Here is a 21,600-nt window from a genome sequence, read left to right as displayed (position 1 = left end):
AAATTGAATATACAGGTTTGGAGCCGAGAAAACATGTGAATGTAAAGCACATCAACACTGTGTTCACAAAAGGTAGGCCTTACGCTTATCAAAAGAGTCTTTTTCACCCAAAGTCAAATATAGGTTGTTTTATTATAAATGCCATCAAAATCCAGAACAGCTGAGAGGTATTATTCATTTTATAATTAAAAACCATTTAGTATTTGAAAAAGATGATCAGAAGAGCACTTATACAGAAGTCAGTAAATAAATACAAGCTAGACAAACTAGGACATGGTTCCTTTCTGACCTACTTGGCTAATGAAAATGTTAATCAGAATATCAATATTTTTCCTCCTGGAACGTTTCTATACCTGGGCCAACACATATTATTTTGAGATTGCTTTGGTTTGGTGTAAAACAAAGAAATACAGTGTTTTGTTTTGCTTTTTTCTTTTTCTAAGAAAGGGGATGGATAAATAAAGATCAAAAGTAAGAGGAAAATGAGGCGTCCTCATTTTTTTTTAATGCTTATTTACTTTGAGAGAGAGAGAGAGAGAGCACGTGTGAGCAGGGCAGGCACAGAGACAGAGGGGAAGAGAGGAAGGACCCCAAGCAGGCTCCTCATAGTCAGCACAGGCCCAGATGTGGGGCTCAAACTCACGAACGGCAAGATCGCGATCTTAGCTGAAATCAATCGGATGCTTAACCGACTGAGCCACCCAGGCACCCCCTCAATTTTTTTAGAGGTTGCTGTTACGTCTAAAATTCTGTTTTTGTTAAGATATTCCACCTTAGAAAGCAACCGTAAATTTCAGAAAAGAAAAGTTTGCATATGCAATATTGGATATGATTTTCTTATATTAATCCATTTAATACTATGTATTGTGCTTCTGTTCAAAGAGTAGATCAGCTCTTATGCCCTGAGGCTCTTACACTCCCACACACCCACACATAATGACTTTTGTAAGAGAGAACACCAGCATCAAGAACCAGGAACCAGGAGGAAGGCAGAGATGCACAAAAATGTGGTTCTAATGGGAATCTGGAAAAAATACGCAGAAGAGTGGGAAACCAGAGAGCCTGGGAAATTCAGTTTGGCTGATACCTCAGACTGATGGGATTAGGCTTTGAAAGGGGTGGTGCCTAGGAATGGTGGGAGGAACCGAAAGGTGAGATCCTGGTTTGATAAAGGCTTAGAAACAAATGGAGCCAAATAAATGGTTATAAAATAGTAAAAATAGGAGGCTTCTTTAGTCAGGGAAGTCAAGCCACTAGGAAAATTTAGGAGTGGCACAGTAAAGAGTGAGAGAAAGAGAGTGGGAAAATGCATTGCTCCTCAACACAGGGAGAACAAACTAAGAAAAAAGACCCATTGGAATCCTACTGACAAAGTTTCCTAACAATAGTCTCTCAATGCTACTTGAGTTTTTCCTACCATATAGCTGCCATATCGGTCCTTCAATTTCAATCTATTTCTCTTAAAAAGTGCCTTTCTCCTTTTGCTTCTTTCTACATGACCTTTCTACAGTTCAAGGGGTATGCCTCTTTTGTGGAGGTAAAGCAATTGGCATTTCAAAATCCTTAAGAAATTCCATCTCGGTGGGCTGTGAATTGTGAGAAGCACACCCCGTTTTAGGCTGGCTTTCTTCTATATAAGTGTAAGCTAAGGCTAGTGATTATATTCTACAAAGGAAAAGGAATTCCTATCCGTTCTTTAATCTTACTAGAAGTATATCATTAAAACAAGCAAACAAAAACAATAATCAAACCAGGTAAGTGTTTTCAAATTGAAGAAATTCTTCATCCTAAAGTAGGCAACTCTTCCACAGATTACTTCCAGGCCACTGAGCTGATGGCCTACAGGCAAATAACACTGAGAATGAACTCTATGCTCCATTCCATTATGAACCTTCATTTTCGTAGTTGTCCCTTGATCTGCCCAACAAATCACACAAATACAGCAGAAACAGAATCTGCAATACCTAGAAAAAAAGAAATCATCAGTGCTAGTCTATTTCCTCCAAAAAATAATGGAATGATTATAGCTGTTAGGATAAATATGGCAACTTCAAAAGAAGATATTAGAAGACATGACTAATATTTTTGTTTCAAGAAACTACAAAAAAACCCCAAAAGACTTATTACCTGAATAGATGAATATATCTGAAATCTTTATTGCACTCATATATATTGCTTAGAGGCAATACAATTATTTATAGGACTGTTTTAAAATTTTTTTTTTTCAACGTTTTTTATTTATTTTTGGGACAGAGAGAGACAGAGCATGAACGGGGAAGGGGCAGAGAGAGAGGGAGACACAGAATCGGAAACAGGCTCCAGGCTCCGAGCCATCAGCCCAGAGCCTGATGCGGGGCTCGAACTCACGGACCGCGAGATCGTGACCTGGCTGAAGTCGGACGCTTAACCGACTGCGCCACCCAGGCGCCCCAGACTGTTTTAAATACAATTTGAAAATTCAAACTTGGAACTTGCAAAAAATTTAAATAAATCACAAATGTGCTGTGCTTTCTTGGCACACAAGACCATACATCTCAATATCATGGCGAAAGCAATAAACAGTCCATTTGAAGACTGGATTTCAGTGTAATTAGCTAAGATTTAAAATCTCTTGGGGCCATGGGATGCTGTCTGTGTTATAACATCATTCATAAGAGAAATGTGATCATCACCAGGTATGGAACTTTCAGGAAATACTCATTTTCAGGAAAGATTTGGCTCCCTGCATAATTACTAACCAGGCAAGCTTTGGAAAATCAAATTGGAGAACAGGTAGACAGGAGAAATTATTTCAACTCACCCTCAGTAGATGGGGGATGAAGAAGAGGTGTGTGTGGGGGGAGGGATACAGAGTCATAATGAGGCAATTATGAACCAATGTTGAATCATGTTCTTGCAACTCTCCTGCCAGAGCTCTGAAGCAGCCTAGATGCAAGCACCACCACTTTGACAGAGATCATTTATGTTTAGCAGCAGAAGTTCAATGAATGGCAGCAGTAATTTACCTGCAAGTTCCAAAAATGTGAAAGCCCCCGATGATGCTAAAAAGTGGAGGCCTGATTGGGTTGCTAGTGCTCTGGCTGGAAGATTTCTGTGAGGATCACTCTCCTTCATAAATAACTGAAGATAAATATTTTATTGGGGTGATAGAACAAATCATTGATTAACTCTCATGGATCCCACTTTATGCAACTATTGGCCAGTAGTCACTAGATTGAATCAAAATATAAACTGTCAAACTTTTCTGTACTCTCTTTTCTCAGTCTATCTGGAGGGTTCTACAACTTTTAAAAACCTGTATGCATGCTAGGAATCATTGTAATGAGAAATTAAATGATCACTTTCATATGTAATATAGTTTGGCTCAAACTTAATTCATAACTATGCTGATTTTCTAGATCAAAAACCTTAGAATATAGGTTTAAATATAGGTTTTTAGAATACAGCATAAAATACTAAACTAGCTGTTTTAATTTTGCTTGTAGTTAATTACCAAAAAAAAAATTGTTATTCAGTAAGATAAGTATATTTGGTATTTGGTTTAGCCTCTCAATCCCAGTTCTTGTTTTGCTTGAATCTATAGGTGTGACAAGGGACATATTAAATCAGAGACCATCCTAATGCTCATATTTTCATACATTTTGATACAAAGAAAAAGTGATTCTTGATAATCCTTGAGCGAATATGATAATGCACAAGTTGAGAAAAATTCATACAGTTATATAAAATAAATTAGAACTAGGTGATGTTTTTGGAGAATTTTGGACTCAAGTTGATTATTTATATGGTGTTTGAAGTTAACTTCAGTATATTATTACACCATTTTATCATATTTTGCTCATTATATTTGTTTTCAGGGAAGTCTCTCCTCCTTTTCAAAATATGAACATATGCAATAGTGTCTCTTTTAAGAACACTATTTAATTAGGTTAATTGATTAATTTATTTTTGAGAGAGAGCAAGCACATGGGTGTGCATACGCATGAACAGGGGAGCGGCATAAGGAGGGGCAGAGGGAGGGAGGGAGAGAGGGAGAGAGAGAGAGAGAGAGAGAGAGAGAGAATCTTAAGCAAGCTCCAGGCCCAGCAAGGAGCCCCACATGGGGCTCGATCTCATGACCACGAGATCATGACCTGAGCTGAAATTGAGTCAGATGCTTAACTGACTGAGCCACCCAGGTGCCCCAATACTATTTTATTTGTAACAGTTGGCTAAAGAATGAAAATTATTACTGCAAAAGTATACTATAGACTGGACAGATATATAATTTTAATATAGTCAAAGTATCTTCCTGTGCATTTAGCCTGAAGTTTTAAACATCAATTCATGACTCACCACAAATATTGCCTCCCATTTTAACATGGGCATAGCCATCTACTCCCCATGAACTTCCCCATGAGTTCCGCACAATCCAATATGGAGGATTTCCTACAAGATATAAAATGGCAACAAGTTCTGAAAAACTCGGATTTTTTTGTGAATGCATGTTTATTTAAAGGCTAGTTCTGGATAAGTATAGTAGCTCTGAGCAAAAGATTAAAAATGTAATGTTATGCTAATATATACTAGCCAAGTAAATCGGAGCTGTAGTTAGTGTCACACTCTAATAATGGAAAAATACACGTTTGAATTTGGATAGCATGAAATGAAAACATACACGCAATTTCAGGGAATTAGGAAAAGGGGGGCGGGGGGGAGAAGAACTGTTAGATATGTATGATAAAATAATAAGCAGGTCTTTTTTCCCAACAAGTATTGTAAACATTCCAGGTGGAGAATGCACATTATTTAAATCAAGAATTATCATCGTTTTAACAAGGTATTAATTGATTGGGGGGGGGGGGGGACATGACAGGGCATTTGTACCTGGAAGTCTACTGAAAAGCTGTAAAGGTCTTAGGAGGACTTAGACATAGAACGACCAAATTTCAGCTTGACTGATTGAATGACTGATTGATTTTTAAATGTTTTTATTTATTTTTGAGAGAGAGAGAGAGAGAGAGAGTACTAGTGAGGGGTGGGCAGAGAGAGAGGGAGACACAGAATCCAAAGCAGTTTCCAGGCTCCGAACTGTCAGCACAGAGCCCCATGCGGGGCTCAAACCCACAAACCATGAGATCATGACTTGAGCTGAAGTCGGATGCTTAACCGACTGAGCCACCCAGGCGCCCCGAAATTTCAGCATTTCAAAAATAATGGCGATCATTTGTTAATCAGAGTTCAGGCTGGAAAGTAACCAATCAAGTCTGTTCAGCACTTACCTATTTTATCAAACCCGGTTATAAGAACTGCATGATTTGCTTCTCCACTAGAGCAATGGTGCTGTATTATGCCTCCTAAATAGTCTTGCCAGCTCACTGCATCTACTACCACGACCAATGGGCCAAAGGTGACAAGTGCTTTTGCCATTTCATCTTCTTGGTCACTACCAAAAGAGGAAATATACAGTCAAGGAGGTGAGAGAGAGAACACAAGCAGGGGAGGAGCAGAAAGAGAGGGAGACTGAGAATCTCAAGCAGGCTCCATACCATCAGCCCAGAGCCCCATGCGGGGTTTGAATCCACAAACCGTGAGATCATGACCTGAGCCAAAATCAAGAGTCGGACACTTAACCGACTGAGCCACCCAGGCGCCCTAAGGAGGTTAGTTTTTGAGGTAAAGATATTTTATAATCTATTTAATCTGTACATGGTCAGGAGTAGATTTGGTTGCAATTACAGAAGATGTAAAGAACGGAAACTAGAAGAAGTCTGGAGGATCGACAGCCCAGGACTGCTACGAGGCTCCAAGATATTGGAAGTCAGCATCTTTCTAGATTCTCGTTCTGCCATGTGAGGTTCCCATTGCCAAGGTCAATTCGTGGTCCAAGGTGGCTGCTGGAGCTCTAGCCATTTAACATATCTTTTAAACAGCAAAAAGGAGAAAGAAGTGCTACATTCCTGTCAAGAAGACTTCCGAAAAGTAACGTGCTTGTATGTAAAAGTAATATGCCTGTATGTATACGTATTGGCTAGTACTCAGTTATGGGTTAACCAAGTTTAGCTTCAGGGAAGATGGGAAGTGGAGTTTTGTAGCTAGCTAGAGCATCCAGTTCTAAGGGGATTCTTCTAATAAGGAAAGTGAGAAGACTGAATGCGCGGAGACATATCTCTGCCACACCATGTGACAATCAAGAAACTGACCAACTTCTGTTAACGGAATGCCAAATGCAGAAATCATAGGGGAGGGTTATCTCAAAGTGGCGACTGTCATTATGCAACAGAAGAGATGCCAAGGTGTCAGGAGAACTAGTACTAGATTGCAAAGACTGCAAAAGACATAGTTATTGCTCTCACACATGGACGTGTACTGATAAAGCCTAATGTTACACAACACTCAGCCGTCATCAGTCTTGGAAGTATGTGATTAAACCATTATTTACACTTTTAAAGGTCAGCTTTGTGTGTGGACACTGAAACCAAGTCACTCGTATTTCAAGCCATTTAGATAGCATTTGGGAGTGTATTGCTACAGCAAGCTATGGTTGGATTTGTAGCTTGAAAGAGTAAATAATCCATCGTCATATGCAGCCGGAGATCAGTTTCTATCAAGGGGATATTTTGTCCACAGGTGGGGAAAAAATTGAGTGCATAAGAGCATTTATTGAGACAGAAACTACACATTCACTCTAAACATTTATCCATATTACCTGTTAACACGAAGATCTTTTTCTTGGAGATCTATAAGCAGTCAATCCTAATTTTTGCTACCGTAATAATAACTTGTATTCATTAATATTACCTTGGGACAGGTAGGGTATAGTCCGTGAAGTTCCACATAGCTAGGTTCAAATTCCAGCTACAGACTGGAGTCATTTCAGTCACACTGGAGTCCAGTGACTCCAGCAGGTGACTGAAGTCATCTATGTCGCAAATCAGTATAAGGATAAAATTGTAGGTATAAATTTTCTAGCATGCCTACACATAAATTATACTCTACATTTAAAATAAATCTTGCTTCCTTTTCTTATTTCTAAGTTATCTAATAAACCGATTTTGCTCAGCACAGATTGTAGTGTATAATGTGTATTCTATTGTACTCAAATTTTTGAATATTTTATAGTAAAAATTTTGACTATTTTGCTATCCAAATATGACAAATAGGATTATCTCTGTAAAACAGGGATACAGCTGTCTCTACCTTTTGAAGAAAACAAAAGCTATACCGTAAATATATGACATCAAAGATCCAGTGTCAAGGACAGCATGATGGAAAGAGAAACATCAAGAAGAAGAAATAGTTTTTAGAATGCAAAGGGTAATTAACATTGTATGATCAAAAACCAATTGAGTAATAGTCTCTGCTTGGAGGCAGCACTAAAGAAAAGATATCAAAGATGTTGGAAAATACGAAATAGGAAGACATGCCAGTCAAGACCAGCAGGCAAAAGTTCCATTTAGCCCCAGAACCGACTAGCATTGTTACCATCTGTGTTTCAGAAAGACGTTGGCTTTTATCAAGTCAAAATATACTCCAAACAGCATCTCTTTTCCATTATTAGCCCAATATAGAATTACAATTGACCGTGAACCCAGGGATAGGGGTGCCGAACCTCCACATAGTTGAAAGTCCACATATAGCTTTTGACTCCCCAAAACCTTAATAGTCTACTCTTGACTGGAAGACTTGCTGATAACATAAGCAGTGGATTAACCCATTTTTTGTACATTTTATGTACTCAATTACTGTATTCCTGCAATAAAGTTAGGGAAAAAAGTTTTCGTAAAATCATAAGGAAAAGAAAGTACGGTACCATATTGTATTTACTGGAAAAAAACCCACGTATTAGTGGAACATGCAGTTCAAGCCTGTGTTGTTTGAGGGTCAAGTGTACTATCAAAATATACGCTGCTGATAATGGACACGTTATCAAATCTTTTCCCATATGCTTACTATTCACTTTATGGATCAGTAAGATACAAATCCTACAATCTTTAAAAGAATTCTCAAGTTTACTGTCGTCAAGATTTAGTGACTAAGGTAGGTCTTTTCTGTTCTAGACTCTACATGAGTATGTAGATTTCCATTTTCTCATTCCTAGAATTCAGTGTGTTAATACTGTGCCCTAGTTTTTCAGTCCATTGTTAATACGGGGTTCCTTCTCTTTTTCTTGACATAGTCACTCTCATATTTATTTTGAGTTCTGAAAGGTCTTTCCTGGGGCCTGATAAACAAAAATGCATGAAGAAGCCTGGATATAAATGGTAATTTTCCTTTGCGACTAGACTATGTTCTTAGGACTCAGTGAGGTTTTGCTTGTTTGGTTGGTTGCTGGTTGGCTTAGTTTTAGATCTTTTCAGGCTCTGCATGAGATTTTTTGGAGTTTTTGGCCGATAGCTGTGTGTGGGCTCACACTGTCTGAAACTACTGAAAAATTAAAGAGCTCATGACCTGAGAAATAGAGGGAGGGAAAAAGTATGAGTTTCAGAGCTCGACAAATATGAATTCTAATGTGGCCCTATAGTTAGTTCACGAGCTCTGTGACCCTCCCTGAGTCTCAGAAACCTCAATGGAAGTGACGGTATTTAAGTGTTAGGGGCCTAGTCGAGTGCCTGGTTACAGCGTTGCTGTGGAAAATCTTCCCTAGTCCTTTGGCCCTTGCCACCGCGGTGGTGGTGCTGGTGTTGGAGGCGGTAACAGGGGCACAATCAGCCAGGCTTCAAACATGGGGTCCGCTGTAGTTTTTTGCCTGAGGCTCTTCTCTTAAAGAGCCAGGAAATCCAGCTCACCCCCCACCTCTACCCTGGCAGCACCCTCAACTGACACGGAATGCAGATCATCAATTTGGATGGGATAACATTGAAATGCATAGTTTACCTTGGCCCCAATAGCTCCCCGGTAGGACCTGTACCCTCAGTTCTATTTTGCTTAATACGAAAACCCTCCCTCCCCTGTTCTGTCTCATTTCTCCATTTCCCTTCCAGAGTTTCTCGGGATTACTGCTGGGACATGATGTTGCTTGCTGAATCCGTTCCTGTCTTAGACTTTCATATCTCCAGTGACAGTTAATTCCATCCTTTCAGCTGTTCAGGCCAAAAAGCCTGTTCTCCTCCTTGACTCTCTCCTCTCTCATTCTTTACATAAAAATCCCTCAATATTCTCTGGGGGGCTTTACTTTCTATGAGGGGTATTAACCTATTATGTCTCATATCTAAGACCATTCTTCTAACACTGCTCCGAGATTATGACCAGGTAACCTTTTCTTTCTTTCTTTTTCTTTCTTTCTTTCTTTCTTTCTTTCTTTCTTTCTTTTCTTTCTTTCTTCCTCCCTCCCTCCTTCTTTCTTTCTTTCTCTCTCTCCCTTTCTTTCTTTCTTTCTTTCTTTCTTTCTTTCTTTCTTTCTTTCTTTCTTGATTACCTTATCTCCTAGTAGTCTTGTCCATCTTCTCTCCATTACAGTCCCAGTGGGCATCATTGTTCTTTAAATATGCCAAACATGTTTCTGTCTCAGGGCCTTCGCCCTTACAGCTCCTGCTGGGAACAGTATTTACCTAGATGTCTACATGGCTATATTCCCATGCTTCTCCAGGTCTTTGCTCAAATGACATCTTTTCAAAAAGCTCCGTCCTGGCCCGTATACTCCCCTTCCTTCAACCTGATGTTTCCTCTTCCTCCCACCATTTTACTTAGTTCTTTTTAGAAATGATTACACCTAACATGCTGTACATATTTTTGTTTTCCTTATTGCCTGTCTCTATCACTAAAATATAATCAGTTTTTTTGTCTGTTTTTGTTCACTGCTGAGCCCCCAGAACCTGAAACAAAGTTCAGTAAGTATTTGAGAAGGAATGAGTAAATCAAAGAGAGATCTTCTTGGGGGAGTCTAACACAATTAGCTTAGCGCTGTATTATCAGAATGTTTATATTCAGTGTAAACATAGAGATTTTTTTTTAGTGGGACCTCTGTTCTTCTTAGCCAAAGAATTACATGGATCATACTTCAGGTCCAATGCCAGTGACTTACATTCTCTCTCTCACTCTCTAATTCAAGCTAATGCCTATTCTTCTCTGGTTTCTTCCTAATTTTTTTTTTTTTTTTCACTTTGCTACTCATGATGGGGCATTCCCTGAAATTCTTAAGTGACATTTTGAAAATCGTGTTCTTTCTCGTGCACACGCCTTCCTTTTACTCCCAAGGAACTGGTAGCTGATAGAAGCACACTTTCTCATTTCTGAAAGTGCATTTCCTTCAAAAAGATGTGGAATGATGCACTCAATGACTCTGCACATTTAGTGATTGATTCTGAGGAGCCTCCGTCTGTGGGATCGCAGTTCTCTGGTGTTTGGTTCCTACGGTCACCCCGAGAGTCCTTGCTGTGGACAGGAGCTGTGCTGGCAATGTGCCAGCCACTCGTGCTTATTCAGAGGGGTTCCATTTTCTTCAATGATCTAATTTCACCCTTGATTTCCTTCAGATCTCATGGGTTGGCACCATCTGGATCAAGAGACTCTTTTATATTCAGTATCAGTATGTTTTAGGGTAGTCTGTCACCTCAGCTGAATATAATTTACTTTCTGCTTTCTCTGTTTCAAAAGACTGTGTGAAGTTTCCTCTACATTTTTTTAAACGCAAAAAGGAGTTGTTTGTGTCTTCCTTTGTCCTATTATCCCTGAGCACCTATCTTGCACTGTATCGAATGGTCACAATGGTTTTCTAGCTGGCTTTCAGGTTTTCATGCATTTTTAAAGCCCTTTTTAACGACTGTTTCCCCCTGAACCTACCCAAAGTCATCTTGCCCTTCAACTTCCAACACTTCCAAGGCCCTTCCTCGGCCTATCTTTATCCACCCCTGTGCTTCCCTCGTGCCTATAGTGCGTGCCGCATAATCTACCTCCAGTAATATACTCTTACTTGCTTCTAAGTTTCAGTTTATGCTTTTCTTAAAGTTAATGCTTTAAAAAATCCAAGGGCGTTCAAAAAACGCTTCTTGGTTATGTAGATTGCTCGATATTAGCTGGAGAGTAACACAAAGCAATTTTGGATTGATTCAACAGTAAGGTTGAAATATACTAATGGCAATTATGACAACTCAATTTGTTAAGAGGAAGGTGGTCAGAATAAATTACACCTTAAGCTGGATTTAAATGTGTTAATTCTATTCTAATGACAAATGGAAAAATAAGCTGATCATGCATAAGAAACAACATCCATTGGTTGTTGTAACAACCATAGCACTCCATTGGTCTCTCTAGTAAAAAGCAGCTCTTAAAATAAGTAGGCATTTATGCCTTCAATCAAGTTATTAATTCTGAATAGCCAATGGATCAGAAATTAAGAAATAGAGGGAAAGACACAATAGGATAAGACAATTACCTGAAGTCATATGCAGAATAACCTTTGATTGAAAATCCAAAATGTGAATCAGAAAAGTAACGGCACAGGCCATTTTGCGCTTTGAATGGGTACTCTGAATCTCTCACCAGTTTTACATGCGTCTAAGAGAAAATAAACATCCAGAATGTTCTTAATTTAAAATGCAGTTGTTTTAGAAATCAAATAGAACTTACTGAGATATGTCAAAATAAGATTCAACTTGGCCACACCCTCATCACGCGGATATTCCTTACGTTATTAAGACCTTAGATTAAATCTTTAGGTGTTTGGTAGGGACATACTAAGTAATTAAACTCAATTATCTTTCTCTCTTACTATTGTCTCCCTATATCTTCCTTCCTTAGAACCTTCTTCCACTGGATAATAAAGTCTTATCCTTTTTCTCCTGAGGTTAAAATAAGGTGAGCCATTTTCCTTCCAAAGCCATACGTTCTGTCAGCAAGTCTCTGAGACTCACTCAGCACAGTGTTTAATGCACAGGCAATGGTCAGGTCAAGCATTCTTTCTATCCACATCTTTGTGCCATTCGACTGGCACATGTCATTTATTTTTTAGTTGTCGAGACGCAATCTTACTTTCCCGATTCTGCGTTACAGAAGCCAGGGACCACACCATTCTTGCTTGCCCCTGATGTGTACCGAGCAGCTTCTGGTATGCAGTGACTCAAAATACAGAAAATGAACAAGGAAAGGATATTCAAATTTGGGAATTTCCAGCTTGACCGCTTTTACAAAACATAGCAACAGCCTCATCGTCTGGCTTCATGCAGTTCATACTGGATATAGGACAATGTCAGAGAGTGTCCTAAGAACACCGAGAGACACTGTGGTATATGGGACAAAGCCCTTCAGTGGGAACAGAAGACTTAAGACACAGTCCTGGCTCAGCTGCTAATTTGGCAACGTGATCTCACCTCTCAGGGCTCATTTCTTCATCCACGTAAAGAGTTACTACATTTGCTGATTTCTAACATCCCTTATAATCTCAGTATTCAAAAATTCTATGGAAATCAATAATCGCATGTTCTCATCCTTCTGGGACATGATGCGAATGTATCTATGTAAAAGAGCACTGACCTATTAAGAAGTGCTAAGAAATAAACATACATGTTTTTCTGAAAACAGATCTCAGGTAAGATTTTTCACGCTTTGATTTCTCAACAGCCGACTTGCCTGAAAGCAATTCGTTTTGAAATCTTCCGATTAATTCAAGCTTTGGTCGTTTAAATTTCTGAACTTAAAAACATTCTTTGGTATATGAGAGTAAACTGTTTCAATTCTAAATGCATGTTAAGGGGGTGCCTGGGTGGCGCAGTCGGTTAAGCGTCCGACTTCAGCTAGGTCACGATCTCGCGCTCCGTGAGTTCGAGCCCCGCGTCAGGCTCTGGGCTGATGGCTCGGAGCCTGGAGCCTGTTTCCGATTCTGTGTCTCCCTCTCTCTCTGCCCCTCCCCGGTTCATGCTCTGTCTCTCTCTGTCCCAAAAATAAATAAAAAATAAATAAATAAATAAATAAAAAATAAATAAATAAATGCATGTTAAGTAAACAAAAGCGGAAACGAAGAGTTCGAAAGGCCGAGAAATCACCTTATTCAGCCAGTTCAAAGCATTGAGAGTAGACCCTCCATTGCAGCCGTAATTATTATATGAACAATCAATGACCTGCTGAACACTTAGGTCTTCCAAAGGCTTCCCTTTTATCGCATAGGCAGATTCCACGGCACCCACCACACTGAAGGCCCAGCAACCTCCACACTGTTTAAAAAGAGAGATAGCATAGTGTTTATCCTCAAATGATGTCCAAACCAAGTTTGCCAACATCTCTACATATCACAAGTTATCAAGTCAATTAACATGAGCAGACCCTGCGGTGGGGTGGGGGGGGGGGGGCTGCAAAATACTGCCCATCCTGTAGATTTTCCAACTGCCAAAAGAAAGGAAAACCAAAATTCTCTTTCAAGCATCAAAATGTAATCATAAGAAAAGATAAATTGGTAGTATTGCCATTGCACAGTAGACAATGCAAGAAAAAAGCAAATTTTAGAGACTGAGAAAACACTTGGACGAACTGATGGTCCTTTTAAAAGACTAACCAGTGCACTGAATGGGACTTCTGTTTTTAGGAAGTGTACCAACTTCCTTCTTGTTTCTCCCCGGACACTCTGCTGCTATGACATCCACCATCTCCATGAGGTGACATGGGGTGAGGATATATGTCATATACCTTGTACTCATGACTTGATGGACACGGGAACTGAATGATTTACTTTTTTAGGCTGTCAAGGAGCCAGCATGGGCATATCACGTATGCCCGTAAAATGTCATAATGATAAAAACCCATACTGGTCATTCCTTACTCAAATATTGCCTGACACTCTTCCTGAATTCTGGATCTATTAACTGGATCTTATTGAACAAACTGGAACAAAAGAATAAAAGTGTTGGTCCTGAAAAAAAGGGAAAAGATGGAGGAAATGAAATCAAGGATCATGCACAAGGAAGAAGGACCCATAGAAAAGGCACAGGTAAGAGTAAGATTTGCAATTGGGCACTGCTGACTTAATCATAGGACATGGGCTGCCCGGTTGGGCAAAGGAAGGAAGAAGAACAATTGGTCATCTTTGTCGAGCAACTTTATTGCTTTAGGTGTCTTACTATATCTATATCTCCAGCGCCTATGGCATAGGAAAATATGCAGTAACAAACTCTACTTGTGGGTTTCCACACCTTGAGAAAAGCAAATACAGATTGCAGGGCACCATACCAATAGCTAGCTTTAGTTTACCTTTCCATAGCTGCCCCAGGAGGGCAGTTTCTGTTCAAAAATATCTCTCCAGTATATTTCTTTGTTTTTTTTTTAAATTAGAAAAAAATATTTTAATGTTTATTTTTGAGAGAGAGGGAGAGAGAGAGGGAGAAAGGGAGAGAGAGAGAGAGGGAGAGAGACAAAGCACGAGTGGGGAGGGTCAGAGAGAATGGGAGACACAGAATCCAAAGCAGGCTCCAGACTCTGAGCTGTCAACACAGAGCCCGACGTGGGGCTCAGACCCACAAACCATGAGATCATGACCTGAGCTGGATGCTTAATCGACGGAGCCACTCAGACACCCGTATAGTACATTACTTTGATTAAATATTACTAATTCTGGGGTGCCTAGGTGGCTCAGTCGGGTGGGCGGCCAACTTTGTCCCAGGTTATGATCCCACACTTTGTGGGTTCAAGCCCCACATCGGGCTCTGTGCTGACAGCTCAGAGCCTGGAGCCTGCTTTGAATACTGTGCCTTCCTCTCTGCACCTCCCCCATTCTTCTCTCTCAAAAATAAGTAAACATTAAAAAAAAAAAGAAAGAAAGCACTCCCCTCATCTGTTTAAGTTTAAAAAAAAAAAGATTAATTCAATTGTATTCCTTTAATACAATACAGACACTTCCTGGAAGGATTCAGTTTCTGACTAATTAATACTTCACTCTGGATTCAATAATAAAGCAAATAAATGATCTGGTGGTAGAGTTTATATCAACGGATGTATAACCTGAGAAATAAAAAAGGATCATCCTAACTAGATAGTGACTCCTCTGTCTAAGACACTACACACCAGGAAGCTAAAAGACCTGGTGAGGTTTCCACTGCAGATAAACTGAGACTGTATCCCTGTGGTTAGGGGATCGACTTTCCCTGGTGAGCTGACATTGCCTATGCCAATGGTGGGGTTTCAGAGGGACAGGCTTATCTTCAAAATAACAGTCAGGCTTTGGCATCTGTCTCTCATTTCACCAGAGATTCTCCCTTAGTTGTCATTTCTGGATGATTGGAGATCATCTCTGTGATTTTACCCAGAGAAATGATGGCTTCTATCACAAGTTTGACTGAACTGGACCTCAAAGGTGACTTCCCACACTAAAAGTATTTAAAAAGAGAAAAGCAGCAGCAGCAACAACAACAACAACAACTCCTGAAACTCACGGTCTGCTGGTTTCTCACTGGTGTTACAACACGCTTGTCCCGCCAGTCGAATCTTAATGGTAAAGACACATTGGGTATGGATGTTTGGACTTCTGCTCGGTATCTGGGCAATCTGGAAGGTTTGCTTCTTAAGTAAATAGCTGAATTGAAACATGGAAGGAAAAGGCAGCCAACATTATATTATAGGGAGGCCCCCTGGGATTCTTTTTGCAGGAACTTTTCAAACAGAAACAGTAGCTTTCTGGTAGAACCTGCCATTTGAGATGTTCCTTTATGCTTTCTCATAACACGAAATGCACTCACTGAAAGCTACCAAGATAGGAATTCCTACAATAGTACTAGGAGTTGCCACATAAAATGACTTGTCTTTTAGAACTTGGTCAATAATAAAAATGAGTCTTCTTGACATCACTGGTTTTATCCTAACCCATGGAACTGTGGATGTCTTGAATAGAAATAGCACTAAAAAACTGCACAAAGGATGGAACATTGGCCCTTACAGCCACATGGAAACGTCTACAATTATAACACTTAGATCTTAAGCAATAATTACAAGAAAAGGACCATGAATTAATTTTTCTGTCAGCACCTGGCACATGCTTGACGTTCAGTATGTAATAAATGTTAACTATGACTCATGTTACCAGATTCACAATTACACAATTCATCAAAAATTACGGGAACAAATAAAAATCCAGAAACCAAACAACCAATGGCACAATCACACCATACCTTTAAACTCTTCAGGAAACAAATGAGAAAATTGATTTATTCCATAGACGGCACTGGAGTTTTCACCAGGGAATACAGAATTCAAGTATCGATGTCTATGAAGACTTTCCTAAAAGAAGAGAAAAGTTAATTTACATGACCTATGTTAACTTTGCAGAGCAATTTATGTGTAACTAAATTGGGCATATTTTTCAGGTATTAAAAGTCAAAGCTTGATTTCTTTCCTGAAGATCACAATGAAAGACTGCCTAAGAGTCCCAGATCAGATTTATAGACATTTGTATGAAAACTACCGTCTGATTTCAGGTACATTTTTGAGGCCGGGAAAGGTATCTCTTATCCATTTATAATTCCTCTTCCCTAAGCATGTTAAAAGCACTAAATATGTTTGTTTAACACACTGGAAAAAATAAAATGAATTGCAAATAAACACTAGATGCTAGTGAAAATTATCACCAACTAAAACTCATTAGATTAAAAAATTTTGAATTTGGAAAGTGTGTCTTTATCTTTGTATTTCCCAGCACTAAGTAACAAAGCATGGCAAAAGAGATAAGTAAATAATAAATAAATCTGATTCTTTTTGAGCTGTATAGAGATCTCTATCTCATTGAGGGTAACAAGTCTTTATGAAAAAGAGGCAATCCTGGAAATGTCCCAGGAAGATACATTGGCTTGTCGATCTGGAAGGGAAAATGTAGCCATTATTTACAGATTCCTGGGCTCTGAATGTTGTAACTTATCTTAACCTATGAGAAAATGCTTCCATTTCCTAACGCTAACCAACCATGCAGGAGCAATAAAACTTCAGGGGACTACCATTTGATAAGTTTCCAACTCTAGCTCTTATGTATTTGTTTACGGATTTATGTGTTTATTGTGTGCCTGTGTCTTAAATCTATAAGCAAAATGAGGGCAAGAATTGCCTGTCTTACTCATCACCGCATTTCCTGCACTAAGCACTTGGCTGGCACACAATAGATGTTTAATTACTATTTGTTGTTGAATAAATACACAAAAGACATTTTGCATTCATGCTCTTAATAGCTTTAGGCTGTTTATTTTTAAGCAAATTATTACTGAAACTAATCGTAATCTTATTTTTTCCTTGCTGAGCTGTCCTGGAAGGATTATTAATGAAATAATTAATGCCCAGCATGGAGCCCCATGCATCAGGATCTTGAGATCATGACCTGAGCTGAAATGGAGAGTAGGACGCCCAATGGACTGAACCTCCCAGGTGCCCCTGAGAAGAGTTGCATTTTGTAGACAATCGTCTCCTGCGTATGGCCTCTTGACAGGACCAACATGAATAACTATATAAGTAAATACATATCCTTATAAATTATATAAGTTAAAAAATATATTTATTACTCTGGCCTCCTTGTGCCTACAATCCTCCAAAATGATTTTCTTGAGGAGTAAGGCAGTGCGTTTATTTATTCAGCCAAGGAATGCCATTATCAGTATAGATGAGATGAACTACATTCTCCCTAAAGGGTGTGGGTCACCACAGTACACAACCAAGTTCAGGACAGGGGTAGAATATAGGACAGGAAGTTTGTTCTCAAACAATGTGTGCTTCTGGTTTTAAAAGCTAGAATGTAACTCAAGAGCAATAAAACACATCTTCGTTTGGGCAAAACACAAGAATGGACAGAATCGGGCAAGGTTAGGACTTCCTAAACAATGGAATTTTCTAGGGGAGAGAGGAGGAGCAGAAAAGAGTACAGCTATAGAATTCCAGGAGAAATCCCAACAGTATATCAGCAAAAAAACAAAACAAAACAAAACAAAACAAAACAAAACAAAAAAAACAAATATAATTCCAAAAAGCAGTATTACTAAATTCGTACTTACTTTTATTTAGAACAAACCAATTTTGTTTTACAATGAAATGACATCTTTCATGATTAAAAAAATTGTTAAATGGTATAAGATATAGAGAACACACTGAGGCAAGTTCTAAATCGGTATCTCTTGATCTCAGCAAAAACCTATTTATATTCAGCTAATTTGGTCCATTCTAGAGTTTTAATGCTGGGGTAAAAATCTAAGCATTATTATGAAGACTTCTGGAAATAATGTGAAAAGGAAATTAAATGCTTCCTCCTTTCCAAAATCTATTTCCACCAAGTGAAGAAGAATTTTTAAGGTCGCTACACCAATTGAAGGAGGCCCCGTTCACGCAAATCGTAAATGGGAAGGATTCTGTGACCTCTCTAAATGCACGTTCTTTGTTTAGAACATTGTGTTACAGGAGGTCACCAGCGCCCCCCTGCGGAAGGAAAACTGACGGGTTTCTTCCGCCTTTATCTGGTTCTTTTCACTGTAAAGGAACGGCTCTGGAAGGCAGTGAGAGCAGCCCAGGGGACTGCTAAAAGGGGTGCTTCTTCCAATCGAGAATACTTTGAACACATCCATTGATTACTTTGGGCGTATCATATAAATCTACCGCGACGAATCTTCCCCGGAAACTCAAATCTTTTGGTCAGCCCAGGCAAGGGGGAGCTGGCACATGGGGAACGGAGGGAGAGGTTGACTTGCGAACTTGTCAGAAACCCCAAACCCATCACTGAGCTGCGGGCCGGGTGACCACCAGGAGTGGCGGCTCTCACTGGTCCCCTGCCCCAGCCCCGACCCGGGACCTGAAGGGGCGACCGGGAAACAGACACAGGGCGGCGCGCGCTCGGTACCCGGAAGGCGGCTGCCTGTCGCTCGCGGCTCCGCGGCTCCGTCGCCGGGAAGGTGGCGCGGGGGTCCGCAGCGCGGCCGCAGCAGCAGAAGCAGCAGCAAAGCAGCCAGAGCGCTCGCAGCTCCATCCCCGCGCCCCGCTCCCGGAGGCCGGCGGCCGCCAGCTCCCGCCGCCTGCTTTCTCTTTCGATTCCTCGGCTCCTCCCCCTCCCGGGTTTGCAGGGCGGGAGCGGGGGAGCGGGGCGCCGGGGGCTGGAGACGCCGACGCCGCTTTCGTCCCCATTGCTCTGTAGGTGGGAATCCGGTTAGCCGGAAACCGTTGCGGTGCTCGCTGCGTTTTTTTGCGGAAGCGTTAGGCACTTGGCCACGTGCTTTCTGGTGTCGTCTCCCAGCTGTGACAGCAAAGCCTGAGTGTCCATGTGCCGTATGCGACAATGTGGACGGCTGTGTCACCTTCGCTTCCGGAGTGAAGTTCTTTATTTTTCTTCCTTTTATCTCAGACTGATTCAGGCAGTATTTGAAGTTAACTTGGTTTGATTCCTGTGATTCCTTCTACGACGGTCTCTAACGTTCAGGACCTAATTCTAAAATGTTAGCGAATCTACACAAAGGCACTCATTCGTGTAGCAGATGTTTGTGAATACGTTAACAAAAATTTACAGTTGTGAAAATGCACAATTTCTTTATCTGGAGATTGTGGCCATTTCAAAACTCTCAAGCCTGTTTCTCCATTTGCAAAGAAAGGTAGAGGTAGTACGCCTTTCTGCAGTTTGTGGTGAAATTTAAATATAGTAATCCCCCTAAAACATTTTGTAAGATGCCTTGCGTATTTTAATTGTTTGGTCTTAACTATTTATTCTATGGTAAGGTAGCTTCCCCCACCCCCACTTCTATTATTGTAATTGTTTTCCACCTTCTCAGCTTAGTTCCCAAAAGCCCATTCTTCATGCTTTCTTCTTATTTTTTTCAAGCCACATTGATGAGGTTTTGGGGTGATCGTGGGGTGGTCCAGAGCCCACAGCCAAGAAAGAATTCTTGAAGATGTGTATGGTGCAAAAAGGTGATTATATTAAAGCACGGGACAGGACCTGAGGGCAGAAAGAGCTGCGCTGGGGTTGTGAAAAGTGACTGGTTTTACACAATGAAGTTGGGGAGATAAAGTCAAAAGGGATACCTCCAGAGGGACTTTGATATGCTGAAGAGGACTCCTAAGATACCTGAGGCCTTGCTATTGTCAAGCTAAGGTTGTTTTCCCTCCAGTAAGGCATTACCACTAGGACGGTGGGGGGTTCCTAGAGAAATGTCATCCACACTCTGTATTTGCCTCAAGTGTTTGTCAATGGGCTGCAGGTTACGAGGAAATTTAATTTTACCTGCCTTTTCCTTTTTGCCTTTGTTCCCCATATCATTATTGAGGGGTGATGTTTGGGGCTCCAGGAAATGGAGTCTATAGGTTTTTGGAGATTCAGCTATTGATAAGAGTGCCTTTATCTTTTAATTTACCAAGACCATTGTAAACTGATGGAGACTCCTGTCCTGTATGACTGTGATCTCTATCAGCCATTTGTTTGCTATCCTCTTCTTTGTCCTTGGGCAGCCAGGAGTGCCTGAAGAGTATCACACATATCCCATGTTGGGGGCGAGGTGGGGGGGGGGGGAGGGTGTTAGTATGCTAGTTTGTATTTTGCCCTCAGCCTGCCCCATGCTCCCTCGTCAACATCATTTCATATTAACCCAATCCTGGAGAATGGACTTCAGAAGGAACACAAGTAATGTACAAATCAGTTAGCATCCCAATCTGGCAGCATCTCAGGAAAGGAATTTTTTGGTAGAAGGTGAAAAGGATTTTTCTGGTGGAAGGACCCTTGCAGGATCCCCTTGAAGGACCCCTCCTTCCTTCCTTTCTTCCTTCCTTCCTTCCTCTTCCTCTTTCTTTCTCTCCTCTCTCTCTTTCTTTCTTTCTTTCTTTCTTCCTTTCTTTCTTTCTTTCTTTCTCTTTTTCTTTCTTTCAGTTTATTTACTTATTATGAGAGAGAGAGCCAAGTGGTGGAGGGGCAGAGAGAGAGGGAGAGAAAGAGAAGGAGAGCGGGAGAATGCCAAGCAAGCTCCACACTGCCAGTGTCGTGCCCAGTCTCACAAGCCTGTGAGACCTGAGCCCAAACCAAGAGTCAGCCCCTTAACCCACTGAGCCACCCAGGCGCCCCAAAGGATCCCTTTCAAACGTCCGTTGTCGCAGGTGTCCTGGATTACTCTTGGAACAGCCCAGCTCTGTTTCTCAAGTTTAAAGTGCACAAGAAATATAAATTCTGGGCCAGTAGGTTTGGAGTGCTTTTCTTTTTTTTTTTTAATTTTTTTTTCAACGTTTTTTAATTTATTTTTGGGACAGAGAGAGACAGAGCATGAACGGGGGAGGGGCAGAGAGAGAGGGAGACACAGAATCAGAAACAGGCTCCGAGCCATCAGCCCAGAGCCTGACGCGGGGCTCAAACTCACGGACCGCGAGATCGTGACCTGGCTGAAGTCGGACGCTTAACCGACTTCGCCACCCAGGCGCCCCTTGGAGTGCTTTTCTAACAAGCTCCTAGGGCCTGCCGCTGCTGGTGGTGCTGATGGCACAGGCCGCACTAGCAAGCACTAAACCGCTACTGCTATTTCTCCAGTTCTCACGGCGGGGGGGGGGGGGGGGGGGGGGGGGGGGGGCAGGTGCGGAGGTTGGGGGTGTCTCGCTCGGAACTTTATGCTCTTCTTGTCACTCCACCTCTGTTTACATCCGTGGGCAGTGAGTGATAACTGAGTAATACTCTCTTCTCTGGGCCTCAGGACCAGCCATATGCAATTT

General features: G+C 40.9%; 1 protein-coding gene across 1 annotated transcript; it reads right to left on the bottom strand.

The window, feature by feature from the left end:
* Positions 1 to 579: 579 nt before the first annotated feature.
* CTSO (cathepsin O) lies at positions 580 to 18,952 on the bottom strand. The gene is made up of 8 exons (XM_042935213.1): positions 18,764 to 18,952; positions 16,068 to 16,176; positions 15,336 to 15,475; positions 12,960 to 13,127; positions 11,354 to 11,475; positions 5,262 to 5,425; positions 4,336 to 4,428; positions 580 to 1,964 (listed from the first exon to the last, which is right to left on the bottom strand). The coding sequence occupies exons 1-8, from the start codon at positions 18,887 to 18,889 to the stop codon at positions 1,930 to 1,932; spliced, it is 957 nt and encodes a 318-aa protein (XP_042791147.1). The 5' UTR covers positions 18,890 to 18,952; the 3' UTR covers positions 580 to 1,929.
* Between the last annotated feature and the right edge of the window lie 2,648 nt (positions 18,953 to 21,600).

Source organism: Panthera leo, chromosome B1 (assembly GCF_018350215.1).
Source record: "Panthera leo isolate Ple1 chromosome B1, P.leo_Ple1_pat1.1, whole genome shotgun sequence".
In the NCBI taxonomy this organism is placed as follows: Eukaryota; Metazoa; Chordata; class Mammalia; order Carnivora; family Felidae; genus Panthera; species Panthera leo.
The sequence above is the reverse complement of the archived record's forward strand: the minus strand, read 5'-3'. Positions and strand labels throughout refer to the sequence as shown.

Excerpts from the sequence above, each read along its gene's own strand:
- CTSO (XM_042935213.1), bottom strand. The coding sequence starts at position 18,889 with ATGGAGCTGCGAGCGCTCTGGCTGCTTTGCTGCTGCTTCTGCTGCTGC. Across the intron at positions 16,177-18,763 it reads GACAGGCAGCCGCCTTCCGG|GAAAGTCTTCATAGACATCG; the intron begins GTACCGAGCGCG and ends CTCTTCTTTTAG. Across the intron at positions 4,429-5,261 it reads AACCGGGTTTGATAAAATAG|GAAATCCTCCATATTGGATT; the intron begins GTAAGTGCTGAA and ends TATATCTTGTAG.